The sequence below is a fragment of the Phalacrocorax carbo genome, chromosome 12 (genome assembly GCF_963921805.1).
Source record: "Phalacrocorax carbo chromosome 12, bPhaCar2.1, whole genome shotgun sequence".
Taxonomy (NCBI): Eukaryota; Metazoa; Chordata; class Aves; order Suliformes; family Phalacrocoracidae; genus Phalacrocorax; species Phalacrocorax carbo.
Genome location: NC_087524.1, coordinates 695,766 through 717,740, shown reverse-complemented (window position 1 = coordinate 717,740; position 21,975 = coordinate 695,766). Strand labels below are relative to the sequence as shown.

General features: G+C 50.7%; 3 protein-coding genes across 11 annotated transcripts in view; 2 read left to right on the top strand and 1 right to left on the bottom strand.

Moving 5' to 3' along the window:
• Positions 1-2,037, top strand: part of TLL2 (tolloid like 2) — a 106,302-nt gene extending 104,265 nt beyond the window's left edge. For 8 of the 9 annotated variants that reach the window (XM_064463654.1, XM_064463650.1, XM_064463653.1 and 5 more), the window contains 2 exons: positions 646-711; positions 1,151-2,037. The gene's annotated coding sequence lies outside the window, so the exon portion shown is untranslated. Of the gene's footprint in view, positions 1-597; positions 712-1,150 lie in introns of all 9 variants that reach the window. The other variant, XM_064463647.1, reaches the window with a different exon arrangement.
• Positions 2,038-2,926: 889 nt separating this feature from the next.
• CYP2C45 (cytochrome P450 2C19-like) lies at positions 2,927-9,129 on the bottom strand. Its single transcript, NM_001302360.1, is given in 9 exon segments — positions 2,927-3,505; positions 4,179-4,320; positions 5,494-5,681; positions 6,119-6,260; positions 6,786-6,962; positions 7,356-7,516; positions 7,820-7,969; positions 8,417-8,579; positions 8,925-9,129. Coding segments are annotated over 9 exon segments (1,485 nt in total). The 5' UTR covers positions 9,105-9,129; the 3' UTR covers positions 2,927-3,323.
• A 6,014-nt stretch (positions 9,130-15,143) lies between these two features.
• ZP4 (zona pellucida glycoprotein 4) lies at positions 15,144-21,683 on the top strand. Its single transcript, XM_064464488.1, has 12 exons — positions 15,144-15,342; positions 15,712-15,833; positions 15,912-16,014; positions 16,575-16,730; positions 17,103-17,290; positions 17,469-17,566; positions 17,897-18,027; positions 18,232-18,421; positions 18,496-18,643; positions 19,570-19,648; positions 19,970-20,086; positions 20,222-21,683. The coding sequence occupies exons 1-12, from the start codon at positions 15,144-15,146 to the stop codon at positions 20,332-20,334; spliced, it is 1,644 nt and encodes a 547-aa protein (XP_064320558.1). The 3' UTR covers positions 20,335-21,683.
• Positions 21,684-21,975: the final 292 nt, after the last annotated feature.

Sequence of the window (21,975 nt, the reverse complement as noted above, 5' to 3'; positions counted from 1 at the left end):
TACCTTCTCACTGCTGGGGTAGAGTCAGGAGTTTCTGCAGCATCACACTTCCTTCCTCTGAGGTGAAAAAGCACCCGCACCACCAAAGAGAGAGTCAACCTGCCAGGGAGGAAGAAAGCCACGAAGCATTCTGGCAGCCAAACATTGACAGGCTACCTAAACAGGCCCTTGCCCGGCCACTTTACTGATGTTTTTAACCAGCCTTAGAACTTGCATGGAACTTTATGTGTCCTTACTTCAGAAAGTAAGTTGTAACAGTACTGAGGGAGGTGATTTCCCTGTAGTTGTTGTTGGTAAACCTCTATTCTTTTTCCCCTGGATGTAAATGTGGAAGTGAGGGGTTTGCCCTATGTTAAAGGGCCAGACAAATTTTGGATATTCTAGTAAAGGCAATGCTCAGGCTTTGAGGTTTCCCCTCTGTAAGGTCACTCACATGGGCAGGCACTGTGGGCTCTATGATTGTTCAAAATGAAAGAGTGTTTTGCCATCCAGCTTAAAGTATGTTGGATATTATCCCTGATATTGTCCCCTATGTGGTTATTTATCCCCGAGTATGTCCTGAGAACATTTTCTCACTGCCCTGTGCTTCTTATGCAGTTGTTTGTAGATAGATGTTGTTTGCCACTGTTTTGTTCATTGCTTCAGACGAATCAACATCCTGATGGGCAGGAAGAACATGAATATGAATCGTTCCCTCCCAGACCTCCAGACGTAAGTCATCTGTTAACTGATTCTCAACGTATCACACATGCCGCTGAGCAAGTTACTAAACGCAGACCTGGCTTTAAGGGTAGCCCTAGGCTAACGGAGCGCTCACAGTAAGCTCCCTCCCCACGCTTGCCTGGGGCTCCTGCATGACTGCTGTTCCTGGTTGTGTGTCTGTCCATTTGATGCAGTCCCAGATGAGAGCATAGCAATGGTTTGACATTGGTTTAGAGTACACAGGCATTAGAGCTGCATCCGGCACAGGCAGAAATGGAGGGAGAAGGAGGGATGAACCTGACATGAGCAAATATGACATTTTGTTCAAAATACTGCCAAAAGTCTCCAAAAAGAGGCGGGAGTTCTTGCATGCTGTATTCTCTGCAGTACTCACAGCACCTCTGAGTACCTTGTGACAGCTGTCACAGAAATTATCTTTTGCTTCTAGGACTTTTATATGACTATGATGCAGGGGACAACAAGTATCTATCTAAATGAAGATCCAGACAAACTCCACAAACCAGGTATCCAAAGCCCATGAGGATGAAGAAACCCAGAGAAGAGCCATCTGTGGTGGAATCCATTTATGAAAACCATCCACTCCTATCACTGAAAGAAAAGCACCAAATAGTGGCTGGGGCCAGAAATAACAGACACAATCCTTTTCCTGGACACCAGGGGTCACACAGTTGCAGTTTATGGACAAGAGAGTTTTCCCTTTGTGCATACATTAAATTCTACAGAGGACAGGACAAAGAGACTTTGGATAGGGACAGAACTTGTTTGCAAAGATGCCTCTCAGATGCGGAAGCAAAAGGGGATTCTCCTGGAGTACCCAAGCGCTGTGGGAGAGATGGTGTCATGGTTTTAGCTGGGATAGAGTTAATTTTCTTCACTGTAGCTGGCACAGTGCTGTGCTTTGGATTTAGTTATGAAAATAATGTCAATAACACACCGATGTTTTAGTTGTTGCTGGGCAGTGCTTGTACCAGTCAAGGACTTCTCCAGCTTCCCGTGCTCTGCCGGGGGCATGAGCAGCCGGGAGGGGAGGGGGCACAGCTAAGAGAGCCGATCCAAACCGGCCAAAGGGATATTCCGTATCACATGACGTCATGCCCAGTATATTAAATGGGGGAAGTTGGCCAGGGGGAAGCAGCGATCACGGCTCGGGGACTGGCGGCGTTGGTCGGTGGGTGGTGAGCGGTTGTATTACTTGTTTTTTTCCTCTGTCCCCAGGTTTCATCTCTCTCACTCTCTCTCTCATTATTTTTCTTTTCATTATATTATTGTTATTATTACTATTTTATTTTAAATTTTAGACTGTTCTTATCTCAACCCATGGGTTTTCTTACTTTCGCTGTTCTGATTCCCCCATCCCACTGGGATGGGGGGAGTGAGTGAGCAGCTGTGTGGTTAGCTCAGCCGGTAACTGGAGCTAAACCATGACAGATGGTTTTGCTGTCCTCCTAAATTTAAGTTAATTCATTTTAATAGAGAACATCTAAATCCTTGCAGTGATACTGATGGTAGGAAAGAGCAGCCAGAGAGCTGGTTGGTGTCCCTGTCACTCAGGTGCCCGAACTCCTCGCAACAGCCTGCAAAGACAGGGATGCACTCTTCAATTAGCAGAAGGAATCCAGATCGTGAGATGAAGTGATATGCCCAAGGAAACTGGAAGGAGAATGCAACTCCAGCTGCAGAACTGTGGCTGAGCGGCCACAATGACAGGCAGGGTTGTGCTGGCAAATGCCTCAGGGAGAGCAGAAGGCCTGGGGGAGATGGTGGGAGGAGGACAGAGAGGAGCGATAGGGAAGGTGCTCCCAGCCTGTGGGAAGGCTAGGCCACAGAGTACCCGAGAAGTGAGAGGAGCCCCCAGCAGCAGCCAGAAGTCCCACTGAGGGCATGAAAGCAGCCGGAGCTTCTGCCTCTGAGCTGGGGCAGGGAGTGCTCTCCTTCAGGAGGCATGCTGCAGCTGTCCTTTGTCCAGCTGTGGGCAGCAGGACTGGCAGCCCCGAGAATGGCAGATAGAGCTGCTGGTAGCCCCCAGGCCACAGAACCCCCTTCCCTTCCCGCACCATGAGCCTTCCCACCTTATGTTGTGCTGCGACTGGCCAGTGGGTCCAGTGGCTGAAGCAGGCACAACCCTTGCCGCAGGAGGGACAGCCCTTCCCGCAGGGCGCTGGCCACAGGTGCTGCCCCAACCCAAAGAAAATAACTGCTCAAATCCTCATAAATATGTTTTTCTTTATTGGGTTGTTAATGTACACGCATGCAGCACTGTCCGTCTGCAAAGCATGCTGCTCTTGATGGGACACGTGCTGCAGGGGAAGCAGGTCACGGGCAGCCGTGGGAGCCCTGTTTGTGAGCTGTCTGACGCGGCCGCTGCGCTCAATGAGCCTGTGTCAGTACAGCAGGCTGTAATGTTCCCCTGCCCTCCCTGTGATGTGCTGGAGCAGTTCTGGGAGGCTTTGAAGGTGTCTGCTCTGTGCACGCACCTGTGTTTGGGCTGCTTTCCTGGAGGCCTTGGGAAGGTGGGCCAATGCTCCTGCTGTTGGTTTCAGCAAGGGAGATAAAAAGGCGTTGCCAGGTTCAGGACACTGTGGAGAGAGTTTTTGTGCTTTTCAGCGGGGCAGAGCACAGAGCTGGTAGGCAGGAGGTACATTGCCTGTCCCACTCAGTGTTGGGGTTATGTTGAGTTCCTGAGGATTGACAACAGGCTTCAAGGTAAAGTTCTGCAAGATGGTGGCCGTGATCAGGAATATCTCCATGCGTGCCAGGCCCTCTCCAGGGCATATGCGCTTCCCTGGAAATAAAAACAGCAAATAGCACTCGACACCTGTTTCCAAGTAGACCAGAGTTTGTACAAAGGAGATGTGTTGCGCAGCTTTATTTACTAGAGAGAGCCAGAGTCGTGAGACGACTGTCAGGACTACTAAGGACATTTGCAAGAGAGGAGTTTGTTGGAGAAAGAACCTTGGCAGTTTGGTTGGGTGTGTGAAGGAAGAACAGGAGCAGGAGAATATGGAGGGGGCCTCAAAGGAGGCAAGATGAGAGAGCGAGCAAGGTGATGTAAAGCACAGGTGAGAAAGCGGAGGGCTGGGGCTATTGGTCGGTGATTGGTTGCATGTAGCCTGAGTGGTATTTAAGACGTGCTGGGGAAAAGTGGAGCTACTGCAGAAAGTCAGGCTGGTAAAGAATTACTTTGGTGGTTGTGTAGGAAGGTGATGGGTATTTTAGGAAGTGTCTGTGGGGCTCATTCACATCATTACATCAGCAACTCCTAGTAGGAGGTTTGAGAAGCCACCAGGCCAAACAAGATGGGAGATGCAGCTGGGGAAGGGAGCAGCAGGGAGCAGTTACCCAGAGAGCAGTGAGCCCCAGGTAAGCACCAGTGGGACCATGCTGGGAAGAGGAAGTGTGTGTTATAGGGAAAGGCAGGGTGGTCCCCAGAGGAAGAGAGTAAGCCTGTGCTTTACCTGCTGAGAAGGGCATGAAGAACTCGCTCTTCCTAAAGGTGCCATTCTTGTTCAAGAAATGTCCAGGGTTGAACTCATTTGCATTCGGAAACTCTTTACTGTCATGGAGGACAGAACTGAGGATGGGAAAGATTGTGGTGCCCTGAGGTAACACAAGAGAAGAGCACAAAGGGGAGGCAAGTTAGATCACTTAATCCAACTGCCTGCCAAGAGTGAGATACCCAACACAGCCCTACCAGTGCCTTTGGGTTCCCTTTGGGGACCCTTCCTTTCAGGAGGCAGCTTTAGGGAAGCCCTGCTAGAGGTCACAGCAGGGCCAGTTGTTCGCTGTTCTCCCTCTCACTTTCAGACCATTTATCCTCACCTTGCTCTGGTCATCTGGGGACACCCCACCTAATTCTTCTTCTTTCTTAGTGTTTCACAATAATGAACTTGTAGCTGCACTATGTTCCTCCTTCTCTGCGAGCCCCGAAAAGCAAAAGCACACAAGGTTGTGGAATTGAAGCTCTCTTCCCCTTTCCAGAGAGTTTTATCCTGCCACAATCCTCTTCCTTCCCTCTTTCTGACCAGCCATTGATGGGGGGGCGGAGGGAGGGGATGATAAATAATCCAGCAGTGATGATACAAGAGCCCTCTGCTGGAAGCTGAGCAGTTCCCTGGGTCCTGCCTTTTGATTTTACACAGGCAGCTGAAAATCAGAATGCCATCAGCCTGTGTGCTGCTGTTCCACCGCTGTACGCTGTCACCCAGAAGAGCAGTGAGCATTGCTGCGGTGGGCCAGGCCGTGGATTCCTCTAGCCCATCAGCCTGCCTCTGGCAGTGGCCAGCAGCGACTGCCTCAAGAAGCGTGTGAGAACACGGCAAACAGATTGCATTTGTTCCCTTGAATGCAAACATAGCTTCCAGCACTTTGTGGCTCAGGGGCTTTCTGTGCTCAATAACCACTGACTGACTTTGCTTCCAAGCACGTGCACAGGCTCTCCTGGATGGTGGTGAGCAGTTCATTGGCTTTGCTGCCTTTTGCGTGAGGAGTCACTGCTCTGTTTTTCTGTGATCCCACTGTGTTTCCACACATAGGTAGAGCTGCAGAGCAAGTGAGCAAAGGTGTTGGGCAGAGCTACTGTTCCAGTCTTGGCCCGTGGAGCAGCAACAAGGGATTGCAAGTGAGCTACAGGAGCCTGAGGATATAACCTTCATGAAGGGCTGGATGACAACGAAGTCAGGCCACAGCATTTCTTGCTTCTGGCTTGTAACTGACAGCCTAAGAGCAAATGTGCTGCCACCTTGTTGAACTTGAGGGAGCTGGCCCACTCACCTTGGGAATTACGTACTCTCTGAAGTAGGTGTCTTTGGTCACAGTGTGAGGGAGACCCACAGGGACGAGGGAGATGAAGCGCTGGATTTCATGGACCACCGCATCTGTGTAGGGCATCTGGGTCCGGTCAGCCACACAAGGTCTTCGTGATCGTCCTACTACCCAGTCAATCTCTTCTTGAACTTTCTCTGTCATGAGAGGCACAAACCATAAGATGGGTAAATAAAACCAGACCTACCTAAACAGGTTGCCCTACGCTGTCCACAAATCACAGCTCACAGATGACAGGAGAACTGATGTTGGTCTTGGTGTTGACTATAGCACAGCTCCGCTTGTGGCCCATGAAAAGAATGTCCTCCTAGTGGCTTGCATAAAGAGGAGTACTGGCAGATAAAGATATGGACACAGCCAAGTCCCTGGCTGTGAGGGGAGTGCAGCTGAGGATGATGCCAGTGAAGCTGAGGGATCTCTAATGGCCACCCTGGAGAATAACAGACACTGCCTGTTTTTGTGTAAAATACGAGAGAGAGAGCGCGCGGGGAGAAAAGTTGGGAGAAGGATGTGGTGTTAGACATGCACCCAGCCCAGGGGGATAGCTAGAGAGGAAGAGGTCACAGACTGGTACCTTGTATCTTTGGGTATTTAAGAAGAAGCAGAAGCCCGTATCTTATGGTGGTGCTAGTTGACTCAGTTCCGGCAATGAACAAGTCGAAGGTGCTGGTTATCAGGTTCTTCATGTGGAAACTGGAATTGGGATGTTCTTTCTCCTAGGGAAGAGGCTGGGCTGTTTCTCTGGCTGAGCTGAGAAAAGTGGCCCTTTCTTGTGTCATCCCAGGCCTTCCTTTTCACCTAGAGCTGACACATTTCTCTGCTAAGGTGCAGCAGCCATCTGGGACATTGCAATGCTAGTTTTGTACAGTAAGCTCCACCCCAGAGCAACCTTCTTTCAAGCTGTGCACTGAATGGTATGTAGCTGCCTGTTTGCCCTTATTGTGCCACCTGCTTTCCAGTGAAAGAACTGCAAGATCAGACTGCAAATGTCCCCGTGTTTTGGTGAGAGCAGATGAAGGTCTTGCTGTCCAAGCAGCTGCAGGTAGTGGCTGGTGAGTGTGCAGACCCAGAGCTATAAGCCCTAGCACAGGCAATATCTGGGGTATTGTTGGTGTCTTCCCACTGCACAGCCCACCTGCCTGGGAAGGGGTCGTCCCCATGTCTGTGTTACTTAGGAGAGAGAAGGGGGCTCGACGTAGGTGCATTTAGGGATGAGCTGGAGGTGTATGCTCTCTCTTTACCTCCTGCATTTTGCTGAGGAAGCAGTCAATGAAATCCTGAGGGGAGCTGGGATCCAGGGAGGCTTGGTGTATCTTTACCTCCTCTGACACAAAGGCTTTTAGAGCATCGAATTCGTCGAATATTTTGTTGTGTGGGCCAGGCAAGTAATCCAGGATCCTTGAGAACATCTGGTAGAGCTGGAAGGAAAGAAACAGGAAGGTCCCTAGCATGACCGTTGCCCCATCCTTTGATATTAGCAAAAAGCCTAGGAAGGCCGCAACCCTCTCAACTAAGCCAAGCAGAAGGTCTATGAGGCTGACGAGTCTGACAGGATGGTAGGGGCTTGCTTAGTAGTAGGAGGAACCTTAGAGGTGGAGAAGAAGAGTGTTCAGGACTAGGGGGAAGCTGCACTTAGCTGGCAACACCAACGCCATTGGTGAGGGTGCTTCTTGCTCTTGAATTAACTTCTTCCTGTGCAGCAGAGCATTGAGGGGGTCCTTGTTAGAAGACTGAAATGGGACTTCACTGGGAGGGAGGCCTCCTGCTTCCATGGGAGAATGTTGCCACTGTGAAATGGCTACTGAGTGTACCTGTCCCCAGTGGGAGTTCATCATCTCAAAGATGTTGTTCATGTTGGTCATCAGGGCCAGGAACTTCTTGTCTTTGTAGTCATATCGTTTTCCGAAGACGATGGAGCATATGACATTGGAGACAGCACAGCCCAGCGTAAAGGTTGGGTCAAAAGGTGTTCCTGTGATTTCAGAAAAGTTACAAACTATTAAAAAAAACCCCAAAACTGTGGCTATTTATGGCTACTGTGGGTAACCTGAGCTCTGGTTGTTAGTGGAAATATCAGATCCCAGTCTTTAAGCGATACAGAAGGTCCTCAAAAAAAGAACAGTACATGATCACAGAATTATTTACTGCTTTGTAACAAGGGGTAGCTGGTGCATGGACCAAACACATGGGAACCTCAATTCTATGCTAAAGATATGGGCTCCCTTAATATAGTCCCTTTTTTGCAAACACAAGCTATATTAAAAGTGGACAATACCCTTTGTTTTGTTGATCTCTTCCAGCAAGTACTCGGTTTCCTCCTGGATCCTCTCTTCAATGCTCCTCTTCCCCATTCCAAAGTTGCGCAGAGTGCTGAGAGCAAACCGCCGGACCTCTAACCACTCCTTGTTGTTGCTAAAAATAATCCCTGCAGAGGGAGAAGAAGTGGAAGGACTTGGTTTGGGAGTGCTGGGAGAGCACTGACATGGTAGTGTCACAGAGTCCTGGGGTTTGGAGGCAATCTCTGGAGGTCCTGTAGTCCAGCTGCCTGCTTTTGGCCTTCTCCACCACATACCCAACCTCCTTGTAAGCAATTAATCGCCTGTATCTGCACATAATTTCCCTTGCTGCAGCTGGTGGCTGTCGCCCCTTGCCCTTCCACTGCTCATCGCCGAGATGAATCTAGCTTCATTTCTCTGCTACCCTCTTTGGGTGGTGGAAGCCAGCAATTACTGGCCACTCTGCCTTCCCTTCTCCAGGTGGGATGCACCCACTCTCCCCAGTCTTCCCTCGCGCATGGTACGCTCCCCCTCTAATCCGCCAAAGCCACCCTCAGCCCTTCACTTCTCAGAAGGAGCTCAGTCAGCAAACATACCTAACCCATTGTTAGCCCTGTCTCCTATTGGCATGTGTCCTCTGGCAGCAAACTCATCTGCGCGATCAACCAAGGCTTCTTTCACCACATCATGTCCGTGCAGCACCACCACTGGGTCAGAGCCCAGGTGCACTGTGAACACTGGTCCATACTCTTCACTGAGCTGTCAAAATGCAAGGGAGAACATGGCCCTGGAGCAGATAGGGAGGAGGAATTGAGAAGCGGCCTTGCTGCTGCATCTCGCTGCAGGCAGTGCAGTCTCACAGACCAGCAACGTAGAGATTTTGTCCTCTCGTGCTAAGTGTGGGTGTGGAGAGGGTTCCTGGCGATCAGGCCCTGAACAACAATGGCAGCAGCAGTGAGGAGTAGCAGCTGAGATCCCCATGGCTTTTCTGCTCCTCTGAGATTGCCGCTCATCAAGTTATGGCCACAGGTTGTCCCCATGCACAGGTCCCACACATTTCTCACCCCCAAAAGGAAGTAAGAGAGAAGAAGAAAGTGGCCTTACCTTCTGGAGGGTTTTGGCCAAGTGCTTTGGTTTCACCTGCAGCACGTTACCTAGGATGGGAAGGGGAGCTGGTCCTGGAGGCATCTTTCCCTTTCCAGACCTCCGTCTCCATGCTGCAACAGAGAGCAGACAAGCAATGCAAACCAGGAGGACAACAGTGCCTGCTCCCAGGAGCTCCATTTGCTTCTGTGGCTCAGGAGGGAGTGACCTCGGCTGCCAGAGCCCGAGTTTATATACTGAAGGGGTATGTTAGCTATGTTAGCTCAACTGCAGAAGTCGGATCATGTGACTGAATTAGTCAATCATTTGTTAGACTGCCCTGTGTTATGAAACTAGGGCTTATCTCAGGGTTAACTGGTTATTGAAGACACGCCTCATTCCAAAAAGCTGCAGAAGCCAACAGAGGTTAAGAAATTTATAATGTGCCCCTAAAACTTGTTTCGTTTCACCTGAAGTTTGTTGTTAAAGAGAGCACACTAGGGGCACCCTCTTCTACTGAGGCGCTCCCAGAAATTCACGGTCACAAGAGCATCTTCCAAGTATATCAGTGTCACTTGGATTTTCCGTTCTTTGGTGTCGATTGTACAAGCTCTCAGTGGGGTAAGCCACCCTTGCGTGTTCCTGAAGTCTTCCTGACGTTATCAGCGGAGTTTGCGCTGCATGCGGCGTGCTGAAGAACATACCGATGTGTTCTCGGCGCACAGCAGTTGCCTCGGTCTCTCACAAAAAGGTGCGAAGGCAAAAGCGCAGGGAGAGGGAGGGTAGCCCGGCCCGGCCCCCCTCAGAGCGGGACGGAGCGACCTCCTGGGGCGGCACCTCTGACTCAGCGTGGGCGCGGAGGGACAAGAGCGAAGGCGGCAAAACCCCCCGCACGTACAAAAGGAGCCCCCGGGGAGCGCGGCGAGCGGGGCGAGGCGCGGCGGTTGGCGCGGGTAGGCCGCGGCCCCCTCCCTGGCTCTGAAGAGTAACTCAGCTAGCGGTCATTGCCGCCCACGGGAGAGGCCCCGGCCGTGCTCTCCGCTCCTCTGAGAACCGCCGCCGGAAGGGACGAGGCAACTCAGACGGGGCCCCCGCACAAGCACGCAGCTGTCCGGGTCTGGCTGCAGGCGTGCTGAGCCTGGCACTCCGGCGGGAGGGCAGCAGAGGCAGCAGCTGCCTGCGCTGTGACCCGGGGGACGACCTGCTCGGCCTCGCTCAGGCGCCGCAAGACTCTCCCCAAGCAGCAGAGGATCCCCTACCCTCTCGCCACCAAGCAGAAGGAGGGAACCTAAGAGATGGGGGGGAGGATGGAAATGGGTCCCTGCTCGGGGCAGCGGGCGAATCCCCTCCCGGCCCCCCCTCACCTTCCCAGCTGCCCTTGCACACCAGATACGGGGCTCTGGAACTTGAGGGCCAGGCAAATGAGGGTGTAGGCGGAGGTCTGGCCGGGGGGTTGCCTAGGGAGAGTCAGTCAGCCCCACGCATTATGGCTGCCTCTGTTCAGAAAAGGAGGGTAGCTGTTGTAGGAGATTCCCTTCTGAGGGGAGCAGAGGGCCCAATGTGCCGACCAGACCCATCCCACAGGGAAGTCTGCTGCCTCCCTGGGGCTCGGGTTAGAGGTGTTACTAGGAAGCTCCCTGGTCTGGTACGGCCTCTGATCACTACCCGCTCTTGGTTGTGGAGGTGGGCAGTGATGGTGTTGTGGAGAGGAGCCCAAGAGCATTCAAAAGGGACTTCAAGGCACTGGGGTGACTGGTTGAAGGCTCAGGAGCACAGATAGTGTTTTCCTCAGTCCCATCAGCGGCAGGGAAGAATAATACTGAAAGGAACAGGAAAACTCATCTGGTTAACACGTAGCTCAGAGGCTGGTGCCAGTGGTGGAATTTTGGGTTTTTTCATCATGGGGAGGTTTACAGGGCACTGGGCCTGCTGGTGGCAGATGGAGTTCAGCTGTCTCAAAGGGGGAAAAGGATTTTTGCACGAGTTGGTGGGGCTCATCGAGAGGGCTTTAAACTAGGTTCGAAGGGGGAAGGGGATGTAGCCAGGCCCACCAGAGAGGAGCCTAGGGTTGGGGGTGAAAACAGTAGCCCCGCTCAAGTGCAGCTATGCCAATGCACACAGCATGGGCAATGAACAGGAGGAGCTGGAAGCCATTGTGCAGTGGGATCACTATGACTTAGTTGCCGTCACAGAGACATGGCGGGATGACTCTTACGGCTGGATGCTGCAATGGATGGCTATAAGCTCTTCAGAAGGGATAGGCAAGGAAGGAGAGGTGGTGGGGTGGCCCTGTATGTTAGGGAGTGCTTTGATTGTGGAGAGCTTAGCGACTTTGATAATAAGGTCGAGTGCTTATGGGTAAGGATGAGGGGGAAGGCCAACAAAGCAGATATCCTGCTGGGTGTCTGTTATAGACCACCCACCCAGGATGAAGAGGTAGATGAAGTGTTCTACAAGCAGCTGGAGGAAGTATCACAGTTGCCCTTCTTCTAGTGGGGGACTTCAATTTACCAGATGTCTGCTGGAAAAACAACACAGCAGAGACGAAACAGTCTGGGAGGTTCCTGGAGTGTGTGGAAGATAACTTCCTCACACAGCTGGTAAGTGAGCCTACTGGGGAGGTGCCTCGCTTGACCTCCTGTTCACAGAGAAGGGCTGGTGGGAGATGTGGTGGTCGGAGGCCGTCTTGGGCTTAGCAACCATGATATGATTGAGTTCTCGATTCTTGGTGAAGTGAGAAGAGGGGTCAGCAGAACCACTGCCATGGACTTCCAGAGGGCAGACTTTGGCCTGTTCAGGGCACTGGTTGGGAGAGTCCCTTGGGAGGACTCCTGAAGGGCAAAGGGGTCCAGAAAGGCTGGGCATTCTTCAAGAAGGAAGTCTTGCAGGCACAGGAGCAGGCTGTCTCCAAGTGCTGCAAGACAAACCGGCAGGGAAGACGACTGGCCTGGCTGAACAGGGAGCTTCTGCTGACGCTCAGAAAAGGAGAATCTTCATCCTCTGTTGGACACAGCTGAGGATAAGGAAAAGGCAGAGGTACTAAATGCCTTCTTTGCCTCAGTCTTTAACTGTCAGACCAGTTATCCCCAGGGTATTCAGCCCCTGGAGCTGGAAGGCAGGGATGGATCACAGAATAACCCCCCCCATAATCCAGGAGGAAGCAGTTTACGATCTGCTACTCCACCTGGACACTCACAAGTCTATGGGGCCAGATGGGATCCACCCGAGAGTACTGAGGGTCTTTTAAAATCTCATTTTACTTCTTAAAGACCTGTACTTGATACTTTGGTGGAAAACTTGAACTGCCAACAAGTTTGGGCTAGTTGCTGATCTGCTGCCCTGAAGTCCTGCATCAGCTCAGATGTTGCAAGTGCAGTTCATGGAAATTCCTGTAGCTCTAGGAATTTGCACCTGGTGAAAGTAGAGGTCACGGGAGTTTGCACTAGTACATAACATCTCTCTGCTGCCAGCATTCATGGCCTTACCACCTTCCCTGTAAAGTTCCCTTATCCGGGGGACAAGGGCTCACCTCTCAGCTCTGCCTCAGTTTGTGATATACTTTGGGCAAAAGCCCTGGAACTAGGAATACTTTCAAAATTTCCCATTTTTATCAGGATAAAATAATTATATTCCAAATATTCCCACCACCCTGGTAGACCTGGGAGGAAAACCCATAAGACTAGAAACCATGGGCCTTTTCATGTCACGGTAGCATCCAAGGGTTTTCTGAGTACTCGCTTCTGTTTGCGGACACTAAGAGTAGGCAGGGCTGGTTTGACCTCTCCATCCATGTGGAAGTCCAGGAGAAGCTAAGCCGGAATCCCCTCCTCCCCATCTTCCCCAGGAACTTTGGTTTTAAGTTCATTGGAAGCGTGTATTAGGGATATTCAAAGAAAAGGCTCCCAGTCGTGTAGCTTTGCCTCTTTTTTTCTAAAATAAAGCACAAGCTTGAAGAAAATCTGTCATCATTGTGTAGAATCTCCTGCAGGCTTGCTGCCTGTGCCTTCTCTCTTTGGAACTCGGTTCAGAAGGTGGCACTGTGAAACGCCACTCCTGCCCACTGTGCAGCCAGCACCCTTCATCCCCAGCATGCTCGGTGTGGATATCCCTGCCGTCTGCAAATGCTGTTCAGGGTCTGTGGCGAGTGTTTTGACCGAGTCACTCCTCCATGCACTGCCATTTCGTACCACATACGGTGCATGGTACAGGCCAGCCACACAGCGATCTCGTTGGAGGCAGTCCCACAGCACGCAGGAGATTTTTGTACTCCTCTTCCTGGCACTTCTTGGTGGTAGTGTTTAATACCTCCTTTTCTTAGCACAGGTCTCTGGAGAGCTTTCTACAGCCAGGGCAACTCCTGCATTGCCGCTGTGTCTGCCCAGTCTCCTGGGCTCAAAATTGTTAGGAGGAGAGGGTTTTCCTGATGGACATCCCAGGAAGATTTTAGCTTGCTGGGGTCATGATCAGCTTCAGACTAGTGGCCTACAGAGACATTTGCCTCATCTACCTTCAGCCTCTGCATGTCCTGTTTGTGGTGGCCTTGGGTGCTAGCTAAATTGGTGCTTACAGCTGGGTCATTGTAACGTGTGAGAACTATTGAATGATGAGGAAAAGATTTGTGAGGAAGAGACCTGCCTGTTTCCTCTCAGCCAGGCTGCTTCCCACTGTCTGTAACAACTTTTTCCAAACAAAACATTTCATTTCCATGAATTTCACGCTCATTTCATGTGTGTCCCATCTCTACAGCATCCAACGTGGCTGTCAAGTGTGTGTGAAGAAGTTAGGAAAGAGCACTTACCTGAAACTGTTTTGCTTGGTGGATCTACAGCACTTCCAATGTTGTTTCAAATAGAGTTACTCTTCAAGTATATGTAGACACTTTTCCTGTTGGCATAAACAAAGTATTGGTAGGTTAAGTTGTGATGAAATTTACCTAGAGGTCCAAAGTACTTTGCTAATTTGTTATTGTTTACCCAATTATCAGCAGGTAACACAGTCAAGGCATTCAGCAATCACACAAGGGCTTGAGATCTGGACAAGCTGTCTTGGCACAATCCTCAGCTTCTACAGAGATGAAGCCTCCCCCCCTGCCAAAGTCCAGATGTTTTCCCCAGGTGCCTCTCTCCTGTGGTTGCCCAGTGCCCAGGCAGGCACTGGGACAAGCACATCTGGCTCATGAGCACTGCTCAAAGAGCAGCCACGCAGGCAGCCTGTTGAGATCCATTTGCTTCAGTCCCTGCTGTGCAGAGCAGCTGGATGGGATCACAGCATCCTGTACAGCTGTAGAGGAAAGACAGGCTGTGAGCTAAGGAGGAAGAGCCGAGGAAGTGCCTCCCTTGGACTCAGCTACTACCCATGCCTCTTGATGAAAGCTAGCTGTAGGGGCGAGTGTGCTGCCTGCTGCATGGTGCTGCGCAGATGTCCGGGAGCTGCATGTGGCTAGGGAGAAGGGTCTATATGAGACACAGTGCAGTTACAGGCAGGCAATAGGTACTGGCAGGCAGAACTTTCCCTGGGATCACAGAGGCTCCCCTTAAATGTGTTTTGGGCCCATCTGGCAGCTTTTGGGAGTAGGGGTCCCGCAAACCATATGATCCTGCCACCTGGCAGACAAGCCGGGAACAGTCCTGCAGCTATCCTCACTACAAACAGGGCTGTAGTCCACAGCCAGGAATTTTTAAGGGGAATCACCTCCTTTTAGGTATGTGAAGCCTCCTGCGCTCCATAGTTTTCCACAGATTTCATGTGGAGGGCTATTTCTGTGCATATATGTTGTTACCCTGTGTCTGGCATTTGAAGCACCGGCTCCTTTAAAAGAGCAAAGAGCATTGTCGCTCAGCTTCTTGCACTCATGCCATGTAACGAGCAATTCGAGCAGCAGTAGGGTACATGGGGAAAAGCAGACAGATCTCCTAGGTGGGAAGAACTCAGACTGAGAAAAAAGGGTTTGAAGACCCTCCTGGGGCTCTACAGTAAATTGCACAGATGAGCTCCTCTCAGCTTAGTGATATGAATACAGGCACATCGCTTGACATAAGCTCAGCTCCTGCCCTGCGGTTTTCTTCAAAGGGTGCAAGCAGAATGTGATGGGTTCAGAGCCAGGTGAGGGCAATCAAAGGTGTTAAACTGCTGGGGTGGGTCCACCTGGGCACTTAAGGAATCTCTGATCCCATCTGGCTCCACAATTTAAAAAGGCTGGGTTAAGAGTAGCTGCTTTATGGTCCTTAGCAAGAGAGCAGGATGGGTGTTGCAGGGCAGTCTAGGACTGTATTTGGAGCTATGCTCCTCTGGGGCTTTCTTGGTCCCCTTGCTTTGGTTGTGGGTGCTCAGGGTAGTGTTCTTTCTGATCCTACCCTGCTGGCTTGTGGCCAAGAAAGCTTGCAGCTCACCTTACCTCCAGGCTGGGAGGGGAATGCTTCCTTTATGCTGACTATTTGGGGTAAGTGGGGGTGGTGTCAAGAGGCTTTCTTACTGCTGTATCTTTGTGCAGTGCAGAGGTATACCTGGAATGAGGAGAAAGGGGCAGGTTTTGAGGTGGGCAGGTTTTGAGGTGGAGTGTTGTATAACAGTTTCAGTGCCCCTTGTACAGGTAGGAAGGCTGTTTATATGATCCAGCAGTCAAGGGTTTTGGTAGGCTGCTGTGCCTGCATCTAGAGGGTCTTGGCTGCTGGGTTCCCTTGCACACCCCTGCTGGCCCAGACCCTAATACTGGCTAGGGCCTTCTTTCCTAGAGAAAGGTAGGATTCTAGTGGACCTTGTCTTCAATGTGGGATGCTGAAGCCCCTGCTGCTGTCTTGTCTTTCCCTAGATACTGAGGGGAGGGCACATGCTCTGCAGAATGACCCTAACTGTGGGCTTTTGGTATCTGGGACTCCAGATGGCTCCAGGAGAGTATTGGTCTCTTATACTGGCTGTTATGTCTTTGAATGGGTGAGTGACCTTAGGGGCTCTGCTGGGACTGTGGCTACTGCTGCTCTGGCTGCCCTGACTGGTGTGGCTCTCCCCCAGGATGGCAATTACCTCATGCTGGTTGGGCTTGAAGGAAAAGATGCAGCTGGACAAAAGGCTCTTCATGAAGAGAAGCTGCTCAGGTGCCCTGTGGACCTTCCTGGTAAAACTCTTGACAGCTCTTTGGGAAACCGTGCTTGTGTCTTGTGGCAATGAGTGCACTTCCTTTTGGATGGCTGTTCCTCATCAGCCTGGGGGCTGGGAAAGGGGACTTATTGCTGTGCAGATGACTCTCTGGAGAAGGCTTTGGACACAGGAACCACCAGCTTGCTGGGGACTTGTGCCTTCTTTTCAGGGTCAGCAGGTGAATGTTCCTAGCCATGTTCTGACTGCATGAGTCCCTGCAAGTTCAGGGATTGAGCCAGAGACCAAGTACAAAGACTTTCCTAACTGCCAGAGCTGATCCAGAACACATCAACTTGACAGATCCCATGCAATCCAGTCTCCTGCACATGGCTTCAGAGGGAGTCTCTGTTCCAGGGAAACATAGGTCCTTTCTGAGCAGGCTGCCACGCCAGCTCCAGGCCACCTGTTTGATCCTCACCTGAGTCTAACTTCCCTTGATTTGTATGCAGAGTCACCAGGACACCTTCCACCAGTGTCCTCTGTGTCTTTGTCCCTCTGCTCTTGTGCTTCAGCTCAAACCCCCACTGTTTCTTCCAGCCCTGGATGCTCCAAGCAGTAGTGTCTGTTCAGCTGTCCTCAGCCAAGACCGGCTGCCATGTGCCTCCTTTCCTGTCAGCCAGGGAGACTGTGAAATGCGAGGCTGCTGCTACGACCCTAGGGACAGGGTGAAGCCCTGTTACTTTGGTAACACAGGTAAGTGTGAGCAACTGTCCTCCCTTCCTCCTAAAGGAGCTGCCAGCTGGGATTCCTCACTTCCCTGGCAGAGCAGGATTGGTGTGTACCAGTCCTGCAGGTGGATTAGGGCTGTGTTTTTGGCTGTCAAGAATACTCACCCATTGAAGTGTCCAGCCCTTGCCTGTGTATTGCAACAGACCTGGGTTTATGGGAGAACCTGCGTTGCTGTTAGAGCTGGCTGTACTTTTTTGCTGTGCCTAGCACTTGCTTTGGGGTTTACAGGCAGGAGAACTTGCAGGACTTACTGGCCTTGTCCTTGCTGTGATGACTGATCCTCCTTTCCATCCCTCTTGTCCTTGTGCTCAAGACTGATTATATCTTTTCCTCCAGTGACAGCTCATTGCACACCTGATGGCCAGTATTCCATTGCTGTATCTCGATATGTGACCCTGCCACCCATTATCCTGGACTCTGTGCAACTGACCAGTGGGCACAGTACTGGCTGTGTGCCTGTTGTGAAAAACGATGCCTTCGTTGTGTACCAGTTCCCACTCTCTGCCTGTGGCACCACTTTTCAGGTAAGAGCTGCAGCTGTCACTAGGCTAGAATAGCAGGAGCTTGTGGACCTGGCACAAGAAGACATGGCTTTGACTACTTAGCATTCTACAGGCTGCCAGAGGCCAAATGCTTTTGTCCAGCCTGGCCTTAATTCAGCTTGACTTTACTGCAGGAACAGTGCCTGATCTCTCATTCCAGGTGACTGGAGACCGGGCCATATATGAGAATGAGTTGGTGGCATCCAGGAATGTGAAGAGTGGGAGCCTTGGCTCTGTCACTAGGGATAGCACTTTCAGGTAATACCCTGGGGCTGGTATTGCTGGGTGACACTGTGTCGAACATCGCTAGAGAAATCCCTGCTTGTGACAAGCTCTGAATTCACAACAGGGCACTGGAGTAGGCTAAGGACTGTTACGTCTCTAGTTAGTGGGAATAAAGCTGGTGCTGATCACTGACGCTCCACAGACTCAGATCTGACTTCTGAAGGAATTTCAAGTATTTGTTAAAAGGAAGTGTTGAAGGAAAGATTGGGGATATAACTAAAGCAGATACTATGTTGCTGTCTTTGAGAAAGGAGATATCAGGATGACCTTTCTGCCTGATCTGGGGTTTTCCTGTCTTACCAGATTACATGTCCGCTGCAGTTACTCCATCACTGGGAGCTTCATTCCCTTGAGCATTCAGGTCTTCACGTTGCCACCGCTCCCTGCTGTGTCCCAGCCAGGTCCTCTGTCCTTGGAGCTGCGTGTTGCCTCAGGTATGAGAGGTTTGCAAGACTTGCCTAAGCCTGTTGGTGCAGGGCTCTGTCTCTGAGTAATAAGGGAGCATTGATGGGTGAAGCGGCACTGCTTCTTCCCTGCCATGGTGGGAACTTACTGAAATGGCTATAAAGGATGCTCTCAGGTTGCATCTTCCTGTTTGTTTCTGCTCTAAAATGGCTTTTGGGTTTCTTCTGTCCCAGATGGAAGCTATACTTCCTACTATACTGACAGTGACTATCCTGTTGTGAAAACTCTGAGAGACCCTGTTTATGCAGAAGTCAAGATCCTTCAGAGAACAGACCCAGACCTGGTTTTAGTCCTGCACCACTGCTGGGCCACACCAACTATCGATCCCCAGCACCAGCTGCAGTGGCCTGTTTTGGTGGATGGGTGAGTGAATTGTAAATATCTTTGGGTCAGGGGAATAACTTGCACTTTTTTCACTGCTGGTTTTTCCTTCTCAGGTGCCCTTATGCAGGGGACAACTATCAGACACAGCTGGTGCCTATGAGTCTTGCCTCAGGACTACTGTTCCCCTCTCATTACCAGCGTTTCACCCTCTACATGTTTACCTTTGTGGACTCCACTTCCCAAAAGATGCTCTCTGGGCTGGTAAGATCCTGTCCTGGTTGCCTAGCTTCCTACTGAGGACAAGTAACACATGTGAGCAACAAGAACCTCTTTGTAACTCTGAGACTCCTGGCCCCCCTGGGGGAAGGGGGCCCAAAGGCTAGGAATAGCCTTCCTGAAACAGGAGGGTGGAGGCTGATGCAAGAAACTCTTCATTCCCCGAGACAAATGCAGTAGAGGTAAGATGCATCACTGGAGGGGTGTGATGGAAAATGAGACTACTGAAAGAGTAGGTCTACTTAAGCAAGTGCTAGCTTGCTGCCGAAGCTGTTCTGTTGAGTTAGCTTAGGGTGTATGCTCTAACTACGCTAATCAATATTCTCTAAACTGAATTTCTTGGCCAAAATGTCTTGGAAATAGCTTTTGGTATCTGGGAAGCATCTGGGTTCTGAATGTCATGAGCTGCTGAGCAGTTACATCACATGAAGTTCACCATGCCTTGTACTGTTTGCCTGGTGCTCCTGGGATGAATTGATACTCAAAATTGGTCCCAGCTGTACCTAGAAGTAGTCACTTGGTGGTGCTTGGACAGTTGTGTCCCAGGTGTTGGGGAGAAGTGCTGCAATGCCAGATCTGACCGAGTTTGAAGATGTATGGTAAAGGCATCAAAACTATCTTGCAGTGGGCAGCAGGGGGCCCCAGAGCTACAGCCTGTGCGTGAAGCAAGCCAAAGCAATTTTGGGCATCAGTCCCCTTGTGGGAGCCGGGTGGGTGATTTGCCTTTGCATCCCTTTGTGCTTTGGTTTTGTTCTTCCTTCTCTCTCTTTCACTTATCAAACTCTTAATCTCTCCAGTCACAGCTTTTCTTGCTTTTTTTGAGAGTGCTTAGCTGCTGGCCAGGGTCAATGTACCACACCTGTCCACAGATACTGCCTGAGTGATTCTAGGCTGTGTCCCATTCTTTCTAGGTCTATCTGCACTGCAGTGCTTCAGCGTGCCACCGGTCTGTACAGGAGTCCTGCACCACTAGTTGTCCTGTTAGAGCCAGTAAGTGTCTTAGCCTTCCTGCTTCCCCATCCAAAGGAGCAACAAGGGTCTAGCCTCCAAGTTGTGGGTAAGAGGACATGTAGGCTATAGGCTAGTTTCCTCGAGCCATGGAAGCTTGATAAGGCATTTCCTGGTCCTTTCCACTGAGGAAGGGCTTTTGCCCTTATGCCAGAAAGGCAGAGGTCTTCACAGGCTCTTAATTCTGTATTGACACATGGAAGGCTTGGCTTTCTGAGCTTCTCATGTGTTGAAAAGCTGACCTGGACAAAGTTTCACTTTAGGGCTATATATCTCACCTAAAACCTTCATATTATTCTGTAGGGGGTAAAAGGAGTGCTGAGCATCCTCTTCAGAACAGTGCCTCCCGTGTCTCCAGCAAAGGTCCTGTGATTTTCCTTCAGGATGAACTAAGATGGGACACAGCCAAAGATGGCCTTGGTAAGTAGGCCAGTCCAGCATAGCCAGGCTGGGAGAGGGAGCTGCTCTAAGTCTGTCCCACAGAAAGACTGAGCCCCTAAGGCATCCCTGTGCCTCACTGGGGGAGTGTTAACTGGGGCATCTCTCTCCCCACAGGAGCAGCTGTGCGTGCTGCAGTCCCCTGGGCTCTGGAGTTTGCTGGGGCAGCTGTGTGCATGGTGCTTGTGGCTGCTGTGCTGTGGCGAAGGAAGGGTACCTTTAACACATGAAATCACTGTATTACAATAAAGTGGCCGTCAAACCCGCCTGGTCCGTGGGACTCCTCCCTGGCACAGAGCACATGGGGTTGAACAGGAGTGTGTCTTGCAGAGCCTGGCTGTAAGCCTTTGTTTGCAAGGCAAAAAATTACCCTGATGGATGTGAGACTACTTTCCAAATGCTGTTTCTCTGAATCCATCCACTTTCTGGCTATTCTGCTCTGGGGTTAGTGTTAACTGTCTTCTGCTTTCAAGAGGGAGCCCTTGTAATGGCCTGTGTTCCTGGGAAGCTGCAGCCTGAGACGGGAGCGACGCTGGGTGGTGTCTGCATTTCTGTCAGTGGCTAAGGTGGCCTTCAAAAGTACTCATCTTGCCTCCCCAAACACTGAGTAGAATTGCAGAAAAACTAATTAAAAGCAAATCCTGCAGCTGCTGCTTCTTTGGGGATGCAGAGCTGGTATTTGACTGTGCAGAGGAGCTGGAAATTGCCCTTGAGCTCACTAGGTAAGTCAGGGCTGTCTGTGCTCATGTGGCAGACTTGGAGGCAGGGGTGGCAAAGCACTACACAAGTGGGCCTTCCTAATGATGCTGTATGTGAGCCTACCTCTCTTGCTCTGGAAACACAAAAGGGCAGGTGGGATTTTTTTTCCTGGAGGATGAGAATGGAGAAACTTCATTCCAACTGGAAAAATCAAAGGGCCTAGGTGGTTTGAACCTCAGGAAAAAAGTCAAACTTGATTTAAAGATTAATCTTAGACCTTTATGCAAAAGCAGACAGTCTTCAGAGCTCTCAGATTAAAGCTTATTTGACACCATTGTTGGCATAACAGTGCCATGGATGTGCTTTTTTTAAGATGAGAAATAAAACTTGCTGTTCTGAGCATTGGGAGCAGTTCAGTGTGGTATGGTCAGTCACAGCAGCTGAGCAGGATCATTCTTAGCTTCATGAAGTCCTGGGCAAAAACAGTCCAGCAAACCTCTCCTGATGGTGGAGGGGGAAAGGGGCTCCACCCCCCCACCCCCTTCTTGTCCAGGCTGGGGGAGCTCTGGTGCTTGCATTCACACTGAGGTCCCCTTACAGCTGATGGGTTAGTCCTTGAGCAAGTGTATTGGAAGGGAAGGAAAAATATTTTTTTCTTTCCCCACATGCTTGATTAGAAATTTCACGCTCTTAAAAAACAAGGGAGTAGACCTAATCGTACTGCTTGGGGGCCTTTAAAGGGGAACAGCAGCTCTTGTATATGTGTGTTGTGGTTTAGCCGCAGTCAGCAACTAAGCACCATGCAGCTGCTTGCTCACTCCCCCCACCCCAGTGGCATGGGGGAGAGAATCAGAAGAGCAAAAGCAAGGAAACTTGAGTTACAAACAGTTTAATAATTATTACCATTATTACAATTACTATTTTGTAATAATGATAATAAAAAGGAAAAAATGAGAAATGAGCCTGGAAAAGGGGGGAAAAACCCACAAGTGAGACAATTATTTATCACCCATTGACTGACGCTGCCGGTCCCTGAGCTGCGATCGCTGCTTCCCCTGGCCAGCTTCCCCCATTTAATATACTGGGCATGATGTTGTATGAGATGGAATATCCCTTTGGCCAGGTTGCATTGGCTCTCTTGGCTGTGCACCCGGCAGAGCATGGGAAGCTGG

Coding starts and splice junctions, on each gene's coding strand:
- ZP4 (XM_064464488.1), top strand. CDS start 15,144: ATGGGTGTTGCAGGGCAGTCTAGGACTGTATTTGGAGCTATGCTCCTC. Junction 17,567..17,896: donor ACTAGGGATAGCACTTTCAG/GTAATACCCTGG, acceptor CTGTCTTACCAG/ATTACATGTCCGCTGCAGTT. Junction 18,644..19,569: donor AAAAGATGCTCTCTGGGCTG/GTAAGATCCTGT, acceptor CATTCTTTCTAG/GTCTATCTGCACTGCAGTGC.